Below are 15,385 nucleotides of genomic sequence, written 5' to 3' on the forward strand. Positions count from 1 at the left end.
ATGTATATTATCGTACGGTTAGAACTTGTATATTTTTGTAGTTGATGGTTTAAGCCCGCACATACGATGTATTGTAAGTGGTCGGAGGGAAAATTGTACATTACAAAAAATTGTAAATATCTTAAATGTGAACCTAATATCTCGCTTTTATAAATAAAGACTATTTTTAGGTTGAAAACTTGAGAAATGTAGAAAATTAAAATTTCACAATTTGTAATTTGAATGACTAGTTTTAGAAATATTACGAGATGTTTACACAAAAAAGACAGGACGTGTCTCGACATCTTTCACAATATTAAGCATATGAAAACGTGTAGGACGTGATTAAATAAAAGTGCTTTACCTAGTAAGTATATTTTATTTGAACAAGTGACGAACAGTTAACTAAAAATTCCCTGCTATTTGCAATAATTATGCTCAGGTTTCTACTGCACAGCTCGTGTCCTAGCAGACACTTATAACGTAATCAGTTGATATTTAACATTATTTTTGACTTATGAAACTAAACATAAAATTGCGACAGTTAATGTGTATAAAATATATTCCGTAGTCGTCGTCTTCCTCCATATCAATAAATCCACAACACCGGTACCCCGTAAACTGAGAATCTTGAGAAGAAAAACGCGACACACGATATAATTTGCAGACGCAAAACAAAAGACCAAATCGATATGAATAAATAAGTAATTACAAAAATAAGACATAAAAAACCGACGTATAAAATATAACATCTTAGTATAATATAAAGGAAACATTTTATATAATAATATAAAATAAGATTCGCCCAAATGTTTTTGTTTATATAAAATTATTACATATTTTGTACCTATCTTAATGTTACAACAAATTCATCGCGCCGCCAACAACTTAAGTATACTAAGTACATTAAACTCAACAGAAAAGTAACTCGTGCACAACAACGGATACTACGAAGCGATGTGAGGAAGTGTCACGGGATATTGAAAAACACAAACAGACAAGACATTGTGCTCGATTTTAACAGTAGGAGAGTAACTATGGTATGCTTTGTATCAGAATAAGAACACTAGGATCACTCGTAAGTCTTAAAGGCCGTCTCCACATTGAATGTTATCATGAACGTGCTCAGCTACAGGCGGACCCCTTATGGGTAACTCGGTTAATAATTGACTTGAGTATTTCTAAGTCAAAAAAATCCTAAAAGATTAATCAAAGAATATAATGTTAGCACATTAATTAGTTAATTGGTAGTAAAATATGAGCCCTAGAGCAAGAGCCGAGTACGTCCACGCTCTAATAACTTTTAATATTTTGTGCTTAGGAGCGGTTTGTATTAAATATAATAAATTTAGAGCTCGTCGTGTTTCGGTCCTGAGAACTCTTCGTGGCTAATGAAGCCGTTCTTGTCCTTGTCCTCGTGCTGGAAGATCTCCTCGACGAGTTTATCGTGACTCTCCAGCATCTGTTTGATATCTTCGCTCATCTCCGCCCCGTCGGCGGGGACCATTTGCTTCTTAAGATAGTCACTCACCTGCACAAAGGAAACGATCTAATTAATATATTGTAAAGGTTCTAATTGAAGCCTCGACTCGACTAATTGATTAGTGCTAATTAGCGACAGATATAATCAAGGATAAGTTATCAGTTTCGAATCTATTAATAGCTTATTATGTTGTAAAATCTAAATATTATACAATTTTATTTGAAAAAGATACACATGTGAAACACGAAGGCATATTTTAAAGAAGCCATGCATATAGTGGTACTCTTGTTGCATCAGACCCTATACCACTAACGAGTCCGGGGGTTCGTGGGACCGCGGGACTACCCTTCACCATAAAACTATCAGTGACTGACCTCCTCTCGCGACAGCTCGTTATCGCCATCTGAATCCATCGCTCGGAACGCTAAGTCAATACTCACTTCCTCTCTGGATAGCATGTTGTCCTTGTCGGAGTCAATTTCTTTGAACACGTTGGTGGTCGGGGGGGAGTCACCGATGTTGATCAGCTCCACGTCGAAGTGGAGGGTGGCATGGGGAGGGATCACGTTGCCGGCCCCACGCTCTCCGTAGCCGAGGGATGATGGAATCGTGAGTTTACGTTTCTCACCTGAAACATAGAATGACTGTTACCTGAAGCCTCGATCACAAATACATTTATATTATATATTCGCAGCTGTTATCATGTTCTAAGCAATATTTGCAGGTTGCGAAAAAACGTTGTGTGCGGTACATGCGTTAGGTTAAATATTTAAAATGCAATAATGACATGTTATCCCCAACAATCGAGCTTTCGATTCATCGACATTTTATAACCATTTTAAATTCCGTTCGGTCGGTGTCGCGGACAACGGACGCAATGGCAGCCGTGATGGCTCTTTATGAATAGTTACATTCGCTTAAAGAAATCCTAATTCTACGTTTTTTTCCTTATTTATTGTATACTGCCTAAGTATCCATATTACTTTTAATTAAATATTATTTAAGGTCTTTGTTTAGGTTAACTTTTGTTTGGATATGATTAATTTCTTGAAACACTTGTAAGCATTTAGTTTTAAAATTTAACTTGATAAAATTCAAAGGCTTCAAGGTTTAAAATACCTTGGATGGTTTTAGAGCATTATTGGCTGGTTGTTTGAATTTTTTCTATTGAGCTTCAAACTTTCTAGCATTGCACTTGACCCTTTGGCTCAAGCCCAGAAAGAAAGAACGCTTTTGAACTATTTAAATAAATATTTGTCTTAATTGCATATGAAACAATGTAGTTCAAAAGTTATAACAATTCAGTTAAAGTTTGCAAACGGCTTAAATGGAAGAACAGCTTTCTTTGTGATGATTTTTTAATTCAATATTTATGTGCAATTTTACACACATGGATATATTATACCCACTTGCTGATTTATGTCGGTGTTTGCTATAAAGGAGTAGAGTTAAGTATGAGGTGAAGTTAGGTTACGATTATGTTAAAGAATTGGTGTAATTTGCAACTATCAATAAGGCTATAATTTTTTCACATCAATTGGCCTCTGAATACTCTACGACTGCAGTATGATCATGTATTAGACGCTGTCGGCGTGTTATCGCCAGTAATTATAACTTGTCACGGCGACTACGTAGTTCAGCTACTAGTTAACACAGCAGATTCCGGGAGCAACAAGTTTAGTTTTGCTGTTTTCATGATTCCCTCTCACTTCTGTACACAACGTTGCTTACGAAACTTCGCACAATGAGCTTCGGTGTAGCTTCGAGCTAGTTAAATTCAACATGCATGAACAAATTCTTAGTTCAGGGGATGTGACACTTACAGCCAGATTTAATGTGAAAAACGTATTAATAAAAAATATATTGTAGCTAATTGTGTTGGGGGGGAGGGGTCTATTAGTACTGGTTGATTAAGGTGCTTTTCAATTTGTACTTTAATCATATGAGGTATTTTGAAATCATTAACTCTAGTATACATTATTATCAGCAAATTACTCTTCCATATAAACAGTACATTGTGTATTCCAACTAGGAAACAGGAGTTATTACAGAGATGAACGGCGATCTCATTACCGTTGTTACACGAAATGACGCGGCAAAGCGGTAAATATTACGCAAATGACCCTCGCGGCAGCCATCGCCGATCGCTTTATTAACTTCACATTCGGCAACGATTACAGTTTTCCAAACAAAAATGCTTTCATGCTAATTTATGCGGTTTGCTAAAAGCAAATATGGCCGTTCCCTTCTCGACACTTTCCTTTTTACTGTTCAGGTATTGTTAATTTTGTTTATCTATATTTATCATTTAATTTACACAGAAAATAAAGGAAAATTCTTCACTCACCGACGCACATGTCGAGAAGACCTTGGTCCCAGCCCTTGATGACTTGGCCGACTCCGATCTGGAAAGTGAAGGGCTGGTCGCGGTCGTAGCTGAAACAAGAACGTCCTTTTAAATTGACTTACATTAAACTTTGTACTTGTAAGACTGCGGAAAGCAATCGAAAACCTTGTAACTTATATATTAATATACACGTCAAGATTGTTATAACAATCTATGAAATACTTAATTGACTCGCTCTTCGCTATCTGAGACTTGAATATTGTTATAATAATCTGGTGAGCGTAATCGAAGGGAATAAACAAAGTATCTAACTCTTTTATAGCAACGACACGAAAGGATCACGAGCGACGACATAATATTCTTTTAAGTGAACTCAACAGAATTGGAATAGTTCGCAACAAGCTACTTATTTTCTTAGTTCCCAAGGTTGTTGACGCATTGGCGACGTAAGGAATGTTTGATATTAACAATATCTAATAGCGGTCTAGACCGGTAGTTCCCAAACTTATTTTTCTCGTGGACCACCTATTGGCATGTGTCCGTAACCACAGTTTGAGAGAAACACTAAATATTGAAATAAATTTAAATTTGTTAATATTGGTGCTTTTAATTCTATCCTTAGTAATCCTACGAGTATTTCACCAATAAAAATCTATGAATTTGTTAGTGATTCTCTCAAACTGATGACGAAAAAAAAGGTAGCTACCATTGGCATCAAGTATTTATAGTGGTGATCAAGTTCATGTCTGAACAGGCATTAAGCATTGTCGGGCGGATAGTGCTTTGCAAGTCTGTACACGAAATTGTACGTAATATCGAATACGCAAGTTTAGACAAGTAACAGTCGCTTGCCTTATTAAAATATTATCTGCTTAGTTGGGTACTTAAAACAATGTAGGTAGGCCCTTATAAAAACTATCCTTACATTTTTGCTCTTTACTATCAAAAGCAGATAAATTTTCGTGGACCCCCATTAACATCTTATGGACCCCCATTTTTTATTCACGCCTACGTAGACCCAGCTGGACCACTTTGGGAATCACTGGTCTAGACCATTACCATCAGGTGGCGCAATTGCCAGCCCACTTACCACTTACTTTATACGAGTAAATAAAAAACATATTTTCTCGTTGTAATTAGGACGATAAAACTTCAACTTTTTTGGCATAGGTGGCAAACGAGCACGATACTCAACTGATGGAAAGTAACTCTCATGGATATTAGCAACACCAGGCAGATGAGTTACTGGTCTTTTATCAAGATATAACTATGAATAATTGATGCATAAAATACTCTAATTAAAACAAAAATTGGACCCCAAACGAAGATTGGAACCGTGTTTCCTAGAGTCCGTACACGTAATCCCGTTAGCATAACTAACATTAAAATAAAAAGACCCCGAATTGTGGATCCCCGTATTCCGCTCTGTACCTACGTTCATATTATTTAGATTTTTGGCAGCAAAATTGTTGCCTTTGTGCAACTTTGATTGAGCACTGGTCATAAGTGATACTTCCTCATTTTTTAGTGAAATATATTTTTTGAGTGTCGGTTTAGCTGGCGGTTGTGGCCTTTTAGACAATACGGTGGAGGAAGTGGAATCATAATATAAATCGCCGATACTTTATACACCTTTTTAATAGAGGGAGCGTTTAGACTGATTGAATGCAGTTTGTCTTAGTATCGAAACTAATATTCAATGTCCAGAAAAGTAGGACACGTAATACATGTATGTATTAAATTAGAAGTTCCTCAAACAAACAATACACACAGACGGGAGAGACAAATTAACATATTTGCATTAATGCTAGAAGCCATAGGCACTATTTATATTATTTTAGCGCATATTGTCCATATATTTGGGCGATGTGCCTGACCATCAGATAAATCGGCTCGGAATAACGCTATTACATAGGCTTTTGTTTGCAAGTAGTTTGCAGCGGCCATTACAGCTTATCGCATTCATAACTGATTTGCTAACGCACCATAAATAAATTCAGAAGCATTCTTGGGAATGTATTGCGAATGAGGCGTCAAGGGTTTTTACATGGTCGTTAAAATATGCATGCGCTGTTGTACCTAACTAAAGTAAGGTAACTTTTAAAAAGATCACGTGGTCACAAGATTACCCGTTCCAATATGGACCGGGTGGACACATTTGCCCAGCCGTGGTACATTTACGTTTGTGTTCGCACTGATATGTAGCTGCAAATGACGGTCCGTGGTCTATGCTCTCGCTTAAAAATGAAATCTTTTCAAGCGTATCTGTATAACGTTCTCAGTTGTTGCCGTTAAAATACGTAAGTTCGTGTTCTTGTTTCAACTGAGTTACAAATGAGCCGTGTTCAAAACTGTCTAAATTGTACGAAGATCCGTTGAAACGTAAAGGCGTGACTAACTAAATAACTTTCCTTTTCATATAACCAGTATTAAAGTTAGTAAATAGCTTTGAAATCATTAAACAACAATAATAGATTCGTTTCATATTTCGTAACTTTTTTTTTGTAAGAGCTCATGATATTTCTTACCAACGTGTCTTTCAAGGCACACGGATCTACACACTTCCCAACTAGTAAAGTTGCTTTTGAAAATTAATTGAGGAAAACCTGATTGTAACTTTGTTGTTTTGAATTTGATATAGCGGGACCTGCAGGCGTACCCGCGACGTCGAGACCGACTAGACAGTAGCTGTATACTGACTGTGGATACCCTCGATAGAAATCCGACAGTTATTGTACTTATGAAAATGAAAACGTCCTCTAATTGTATATTAGTTTCATAATAATAATTGTTAAACGCAATCACTCCGACAGCGGCAGATCCTGAGAGGTTATTACAGATAATAACTGTGTTTATTGTATGAATCTCGAAACGCCGTTCAGGCATTGTACCAGACTTAATTAAGCCCTCCGCGTTCTATTTTGCATAGTAGCCGAATTACCATCTAATTAAAGTTATACGCGAGTGCTTACAGGTCCTCGCCTGGAAAAGTCGGAGACACTAAACGGAGTGAGAAGTCGCAGTTCTTATAAATATTGTAATATTTATATCACATTACATCGTCACGTTGCACGGTGCGGTCAACTGAACCGATGAAATCGAACATAGGGAACTATAGAAAACTAGAAAACAAAAATGTATTATGAATGGTTAATTGACGGTCGAGGGCCAATGTTTACAAGAAATTCGAGTCAAGTATCCAGTACGCGACGTATACATCAGCAACCGTCCGTGACTTCGATGTCTTCGATGTTCGGTTATACATTTTAATTTTTCGGAATGAAATCATCTGTAGTACGCTCTGCATAGTGCTCGATGTATCGTTAATGATGCATGCGTGATTCCGGCGCGGCCTCGACGCAATGATATTATGTATTGATATTATATAATATTACACTATCGATTCCGGCATCCCGCGATTAATTGAAAAGATGAAATCTTTTATGTACAGTTTTAGTTTATGCGATGAGTCGACCAGTGGGTGTCGTAAGAACTAAGAGCCGACATAAACTTCAGTGAGCAGCGGGTCTTGCGGAAATGACATTTCAGTAACTCGTTGGCAAGATCTTGTTATTATTTTGAAAGTCACCGCATATATTATACTCAATAAAGTTCAAGTGCAAAGAAACGAGTACAGAACAAAGACGAACCAGACCACGTAAGAAAGAACCACTAAAACTTGCTACATTTTGTACATTTTACTATTTTATATTTACGTTGGAAAATCATTAAATATAGAGCGGTTACTTTATTATGAAACTTTAGTTGGATATTGAAATAAACCAACGATTAGGTATAACATCATCACACAGCATACTGCTTAATGAGATGCGTGACAAGCGGAATTATTTACTTTATAATATCATATAGGATAAAACATATTCATAAATAATGAATATGGCCTACAACCTCAGAGTTTCGGCCGCGTCATAGAGGTGTTTTAGTCGTTTCCTGATACTGGCGTGCCCATCGTCACGACGTCTGCTCGACGTCCATACGTGTTCGTAGAATTAGTGACCTATCAACTTTCTCTCCTACCCGCGGAGTATCCGCATAATATCCTCGTGTTACGTGCGCCGAGCACACACGAAGACTAATAACGACTCTTGCAATGTTTAAACTCGTGACACTAAATTTCGTTGCATCATCCATTCGCTGTGTAAATATTCGCCTAGTTGCTCTTGTTTAATCACCACGAGAGAAAAGGCAAGACTCGGCGAGAAGCAACGACCGCGACACGCCGTGTGCAGCGAATCCCTAATTAATATTACGAATGTGAAAGCTAGTTGTCGTAAGTCCTGCTTTGGAGTTTTTATATAACTTGATTTCATTCATTGAGAAACACAAGGGGTCATGATATGCGACTCTAAAAAGCGAAAACTAAAAGCCAACTAAAGTTTTAGATAAATTAACTTTCACCGGAAATTTTGTTAAGATCTTGTCATTAAATTTAATTACACCGATAGTACGAGCGAGCCCGTATCGGTACTGTCCGTACCGACTGACTGTCAGGATCAGTCATCTCACCGGCAACCAGCAACAGTTGGTATAGTTTCATTTCGGACTCAAGTGTTAGAAGTCATCACACTCGCCCCTGGGACGAAACAACGCGCAGGGCGAGAAGAGCCCGACGAAGCCAAAGCTAAAGAGAAAGGGAACGAACGTTATTTATTCAATAAGAACTTAAGAAAAGAAGACTTTAGAAGAGTGCAACATACATTTTTTGCGAGCGACACCGCAGCGCGGTGCGCGGAGATAAATCTCCCACGTTCGATAATACACTTATGTTAGATTAAGCCGAAGTAGATGCAGCACCAAAACGTATCAGTCGTCCAGTTAACCGCACTAAAGCAATCGAAGGCGGGGTTTGTATTGTAAAATACAGTTGTTATCGCTGTCGCAATCCGTAAATACTAAACATTTCCGCCGTCGAAAATGATCGAACCTTCCGCGCATAATTGTCGAACCGAACGGATGAGAGAGTTATTTCTGCAAGCATGTTTTAATTGCATTGTCGGTTACCGCAGCTAACTGACCAACGTTTATTTCTACTAAAACTTTCTTCCCGATCGTATCGAGTATGCTCATTGAGACGTAGCGTAGTACAATACATTCAAGGGGGTTTATCACTTGCGGCGTGTTTCTTTTATCTATTTATTTATATTGCAGAATTACGATATATGTATCACATAGTTACATTTAATATCAGTTCATAATTATGTTATATACTAATTAAGTCTGTAATTTATTATAAGTACGAGTGTTGAATCAACGAGGCCGCCAAGTAAAGTGTTACTGTTGGTTAATTAGAATATTCTATTGACAGGATACAGAGCACGATAGTTAATATTGCCTATAACATCTAACACACATCTCTAACACGAATGTAGCGCATACAGATTATAAATGTGGTTAGTTCTAAGGTTTAAAACATAATATCTAACATGGAGTCGGAGCTACATATGTTATGTAAGCTAAAGATTTCTTAATAGACGAACAGTACGACAGGACACTGTGAAAGTGAGGTCAAGATAGTTCGCGAATCGAAAGCGAGTCGTCACGAGAGAGAGGTGAAACTATTGTTAGAGCTCTCGGCGCGATAAACGGCCAGGCAATGCCTTCCCGCTGTAAAGTTTAACTAGAAACGGATTTAATGACATTACCATTTTTCTGGCTGACGTTAGTATTTTCTCAATCTATTAGGAACATACGTCACAACATATCACCACAACTCATCGACAGTCTTAAGATCGTCGTGTGGTCATAACCGTGAAGGTAGCTAGTCTGACCGACCGTCTCAAATATCCACCTTGTAAATACACGATCCATAAGGATAACGTATAATTTTCATAGTTTATAATATAATACAAATGTACGATGCAAATATTTGCCTAAGCTTAGACTACGAAATATACTCGTAAGAAATCTCCTCCCTAAAACGTACATTCCGACCGCGGTGGTAGCCTTAACATTTCATATAATATCGCGATTCAAAAGTGCTCGTAAGAGCCTGTTTGAATGGATATTTAGATTTTTGAATTATATAAAAAATGCATTAAAAGTGATGGTCGTTTTATACGATAACTAGAACATTCTACTACTAAAATATTTCAAAATAAGCTTAAAAAGTTTATATTCATAGATATATATAAACGGAAACTCTGGAGAAAGAAAGGAAAATCAGTCAAGCCAACTATATTTTTTTGAAACGATTACGTTTATTGGATTAGTTTTAGTAATTGACGCCGCGATAATAAATGTTTAAGATTATTTAAGTTGACGTTCATTAAAATAAAACAACGCTATATCAGATTGAACTTAGCATTTATCAGTGTTTACGAGATAATTTTCGATGCATATCCTCGAGAGGAAACTTCGTGCGGTTAGATATTTCTAGGAATTATATAATTATATAAAAACACGCCTACGCCCATGTGTATTGTCTCACACACACACGCATGGATTTAACCAACGTAGACGTCTAACGTACGAGCCACTATAAGCCTATAATAGAAACTCTAGTTCGGAAGCAACACATTTCAGCTCCATCACCAATGCATTGTATAAGTAGATATGCGTGTAAATATAAATGTTAAAACGTAGCTCGTCGGTGCATAAAATATTCCTCGAAATTTTAATCGTCATAAACGATGTTGTTGACGGAGACGATACTGCTTGGAACATGTTACCTTGTCTTTATTGCCACCTGTGGACGCGGATCACGAATGTTAGTATTGTATAAACTTTTACGTACGACGTTTCTATCATATACCTATCGGGCAATTGGACCACTTTATGGTAAGTGGTCACCACTGCCTAAAATTCATAACTTCGCCACTGCGTCACATACAATAAAAACCGCTACACATGCGAACTTTTCGTTTATTTTCAAACTCACCAAACTATCAGTCACTTTAATTTCGAACGAACCGAAATTACAAGTTGAGCTAAGACTGAGTTTTAAAGTAATATACCGAGAATAGTTGAAATTTCAATTAATAATATTTATAAAATTATAATGTTAAACTAAATACTGTATTATATGAATAGCTAGTGTGTAGGACAGTATAACGGCGCTTGAGTCCACAGCGCGGAGGAGCAAAGTTAATTAAATTAAAGAGCGAACATTCGATGGCGGAGCGTTTGCGAGTTCGCTACTCGCGTGCATTCGACAAACGTCGGAAATGGGATCCACGAATTATTCGTGTTCTCGCATAATTGTTCAGAAGCGCTTATTAATTCTCGTCGCGGAAATCTTGTTTAATGAAACATTCAATTTCTAAGCGAATACCATGTCAGTGAAAGTGGTAGGAGCGGTCGGCCGGCCGTCCGTCTGCGTGTCGGTCGCCACTCGTCAATGGGCAGCCATCGATCGTTACGGTAGACTACGAGTACCATCACTGTCATCGATCATTGGCCATTTAGTCTGCGAAACAGCAGCTTTTATTTTAACATTATATATTATAAGCATTTTAAACATAATCCATACATTAATCGGCTTTCGTGTATATCTCAAATTCTAATTTTGGTTATTAATTCACTCCGATAAAGACTAAACGTCATTATGCAAGTGTGTGTGCCCAGGACACACTCGGCAGCGTCTTCGTCTGCGACGTTCGTGGAGCCGTTCACGAGTTTCTGAATTATTAAGCTGTAATCAAATGAAAAGGAGTACCCTGGTGGTGGCGAAGACAATATTGTCACAGGTATGGAGGCAGCGGGACGGCTACATATATTTAATAATCGAATAATTTGATCAGTTATTAATGAGCAAACGAACGATTGATTTAACATTATTTAGGTTTTGCAATTTGCATTCGCTAATTATTTATTCAGAGTAAAGTCGCCAAAGAACAACAACTTATATCGTTTCGATTGCACTGAATATTGCTTCTTTCACAAATTCTAGGTTTCAATTCAAACAAAACGAAGTCGAAAAGGCGCTATGAATTCGAGGCATCAAATGAAAAGTGCAAATAAATAATTGTATTTATTTCGAACAAGTTGCATCACGTTTCGCAGAGAGACGAGCGGGCGAGAGGCGGGCGGCGTCGCGTCGTGAGCCGGCGCCCGCGCGGTTGCTGGCGTTGAATTTTTCACACCCCCACACTCGCGCGATACTTAATATTATATCAGACAGTCTTCGACGCATCTCACAATATAAACTTTGCTCAATTTTAAACATAATACTTTCACCGGGAGCGAGATCTTGTTATTAATTCCGAACGATTCTTTTATTATCGAAACCACTTCGACGATGAAGTTTCTATTATCCGCATTTCTATCGCTGTCAAGTTTCAATTTAAGTTGCAGTTGACGCGCAGAATAATAAGACCCGTGATTGCATTCTTAAGCTCTGTCATAACATCGTAGTCCGTAACAAACGCTGTCAAAGTACCGTATAGAATACAATCATATATTTTTTTAATGATAAATAATACCAATTAGTCGTGAGTAGCACGTGATGCAGTTTCACGAAATATGCATATTTGTTTTTAAGTGATTCTACATCACTTAATAGGGTTAACTATTTTGTATGGAACGGAGCTGCCTTTTGTTCCTGATTAATATAAAATGAGCGATGGCGTCTACCGCCTGTACAGTACGATAAATAGTCCCTTTGTTATTCTCAATTAAGAAATGCTGGAAGTCTACCGTGTTGCTCACATTAACTACCAACCTTAACCAAAGTCGCAACAACCAAGAAGTAAGTCCAAGTGAATCGAAGACAAGATTATTTTACGATTTATAATAAAGTCAACTATATCTATTTAAAATAATATCAAAAATATCGAAATCGGATCAAACATCTTACGTTCGTGTAAAAATATACAAAATGAAAGGAGCCTAGTTTTAGTAAACCCTGTCATTAGGTGTGCACACATAACACAAACTAGCTGTGTATGCTTGTAATATATGTAGTTTGCACAGTGTTCATATTAGTACAGTTTTATAAAAAAAAATCCGAATAAGTCTTGGGGAGTCCGAAGTCCGCGGCGAAGGCGGATGTGAAATATTTAGTCGGAAGTGGGACGACTCCGAACGAATACTGTACGAGAATCATTTCCCGAAATTTATGAATTACATGTGCAGTGCTTACGTACGGAACAAACAATGTCGCCCACGACTCCGCAGTCTGCCGCGATGTCTCATTATAAGGTTATATTCATATTTCTAAAGACCATAACATACTACCTAGGTGAATTCTATTAAAACATCCTAAACCACGGCTGCCTTCAATCATTTATTGATTTATGATGAAAAAAGAATACCAACTTAGTGTCTTACCCGACACTAGGCACGGGCGTAGCTTTACATCTAATGTGTCTCACAAAATCACGAATTATAGATTTCGTTTTTATTCTTCATTCTATATCAAGAGAAAGATGTTGAACCGTTTTTAAATCAAATTATTTTTAATTTTTAGTATAAAATGTTATCTTAACCACCAACGACAGCTACTAACACAAATCACTCCGCTAATGATTTAGTCAATTATATCTTTATATCCTCTCGAACGCGGAAAGTGTTTTCTTTCTGTAGTACGCTTATTTATAAATATCGACGTTTAGCTTTTACCATAAACAAAACTATTCACTTCCTTTAGTTGAATCGTAAAAGCTGTCATCCAAATGTAGCCATATCGTGTCATTTTAAAGTGTGCGAGTGAGTTTACTAACGAACACGTATAAGAACCACAATAGCCGGTACGATAACACAGCGATGAATTTTTAACATCACGGTTAGTGTAGGAACCAGATGCTTCGAACTGAGACTACGCCAAATTTAATATTTATAGCCGGCAACACTCCTTTTTGTAACGTTATGAGACATCGGGTAACAATTTTTCCAGTTTTGAGACTCGACGTACCGCGACGTTTTAGAATTATAATAAGAAGGAAGTGATATTTTGCTTTTGTCAGTATCGGTCCTAACGTCGGCATGGGGGGGGGGGGACAAATCTAGCAACTGCCGAAATAATGGACAATCGTTTCGTGGCAGCCGTTTCTATCTGTTACTTTAAATAATATTAATAATCGTTATGTATTTAAACTTTTTCCTTCATTATAAATGTATTAGAGCCACTCTTCAAGATGCCGATTGTATACAATAATGTTCCGTCATAATAGGAGGTACCTTATTATTATAAACGCCTACGTGGACTATTTACATATTGAGCTTAAAACGTCACAGAAAGGCACGGGCACGGTAAGTCGAAGCCATGTTTAAAAATATTTTTATACACAAGGTAAATAATAAAAAAACTGTAAACAATTAAAATAAAGATCATACAGGGGCTTGGTGTGTTATTGGCTTATATAGGAATTCAAACGAGTAATAAATTATTTTACGTTTTTTACCAGACAGCAGTATGGGCGGTATGGGCGTGTCTGTGCTACAGTTGAAGCGGCTTCTTTACAGAATTAGTTCAGTAGTGTTAGGGTTCATACTTAAAAAAGTCAAGTTGCTCTCTTTTGAACCCTCGAGGCGTTCTCTTTATGAATTCTTTCGAAATCACGTTAATAAAAGAATGAAATGTAATGTCTAGGATTTAATTTATTAACCTCGATAAGTACGTAGCTGGTAACGAGATTACATTTAGACGAATTATTTGTGGCTTAGTCTAGAACTATTTTTATTAACTGCTTGAGTTGAATAAACAATACGCTGCAACAGTGAATCTGCAATTACTCTTAATGACGAGTTGGTAAATAATTGAAACAGGTCTAACCGCATACACCGACAAGTATAAGTAAATATTTTGCGTATTGTTTGTTTGTGTTATTTTAGATTTAAAACTGTAAGCTACGAATGAAAATTCACACAAAAATGTACAGAGCTCATTGCATTCTGAATTGACATTATGTGTCGCAGCCCGGCCCCGCCCGCGCCCGCCGCCCGCAAGTAACCGCAAAATAAACAGGACTTCATCAAAACCGAAATCAATTTCTGATCAAATCTTAGGACACTCTCAACCGTACCTGCTTTTGTGTTATTGTTTCAACCAACGACAATAATGTTCAAAATCTTGTTAAATGACACAAATACAATGAATAGCATTCCTTGGTATTGTTTGAAAGAAAAATAAATGATTTAAACTCGTAATTGTTTTATATTTAATTTATAAACAAAACCAATTGTTTCAGTATCGAACTGTTGTGGTCGTTATGAGCACTATCAATTATTATTTATAAACGTGGGTGATTCCAATAAACTAAGTTTCAATTCATGTTTTTGTAAAAACAAATTGTTGCTAAAGTTTCCTCAACGTCCTTGTCACTAAAAGGTATGTTTGTGTTCTACTTAAAGCTGTACTGAATAAGTAAAGTCATTTGTGAATTATCAATTCGATTTTATACAAAACCAGCTTGCTTTGATTCGTTCCGTGTCCGTGTATTGAAGCCTAATTATACGGAGGTCCATTATTACCAAATTAGATTAACTATGGGATATTGCTAAACACAACTATGCACTCTATTTTTCGACCGGGTTAAAAATATTCCGTGGCCTCACCCCCCAACCCTCACTATATATTATACGCATTAAACATATTGCACACGTCCGTGAATGTGGAA

The 15,385-nt window shown here is 37.0% G+C and overlaps 1 protein-coding gene across 2 annotated transcripts in view; it reads right to left on the bottom strand.

Annotated features, from left to right (window-relative positions):
* Positions 1 to 344: 344 nt before the first annotated feature.
* The window catches only part of LOC113403999 (FK506-binding protein 2), a 32,463-nt gene continuing 17,422 nt past the window's right edge, over positions 345 to 15,385 (bottom strand). Inside the window, exons 2-4 of one of the 2 annotated variants that reach the window (XM_026644720.2) lie at positions 3,810 to 3,898; positions 1,903 to 2,090; positions 345 to 1,510 (exon numbers count right to left, since the gene is read on the bottom strand). In XM_026644720.2, coding sequence (XP_026500505.2) covers positions 1,328 to 1,510; positions 1,903 to 2,090; positions 3,810 to 3,898 — 460 coding nt within the window. In that variant the 3' untranslated portion in view covers positions 345 to 1,327. Of the gene's footprint in view, positions 1,511 to 1,836; positions 2,091 to 3,809; positions 3,899 to 15,385 lie in introns of both variants that reach the window. The other variant, XM_026644719.2, reaches the window with a different exon arrangement.

Source organism: Vanessa tameamea, chromosome Z (genome assembly GCF_037043105.1).
Source record: "Vanessa tameamea isolate UH-Manoa-2023 chromosome Z, ilVanTame1 primary haplotype, whole genome shotgun sequence".
Lineage (NCBI taxonomy): Eukaryota > Metazoa > Arthropoda > Insecta > Lepidoptera > Nymphalidae > Vanessa > Vanessa tameamea.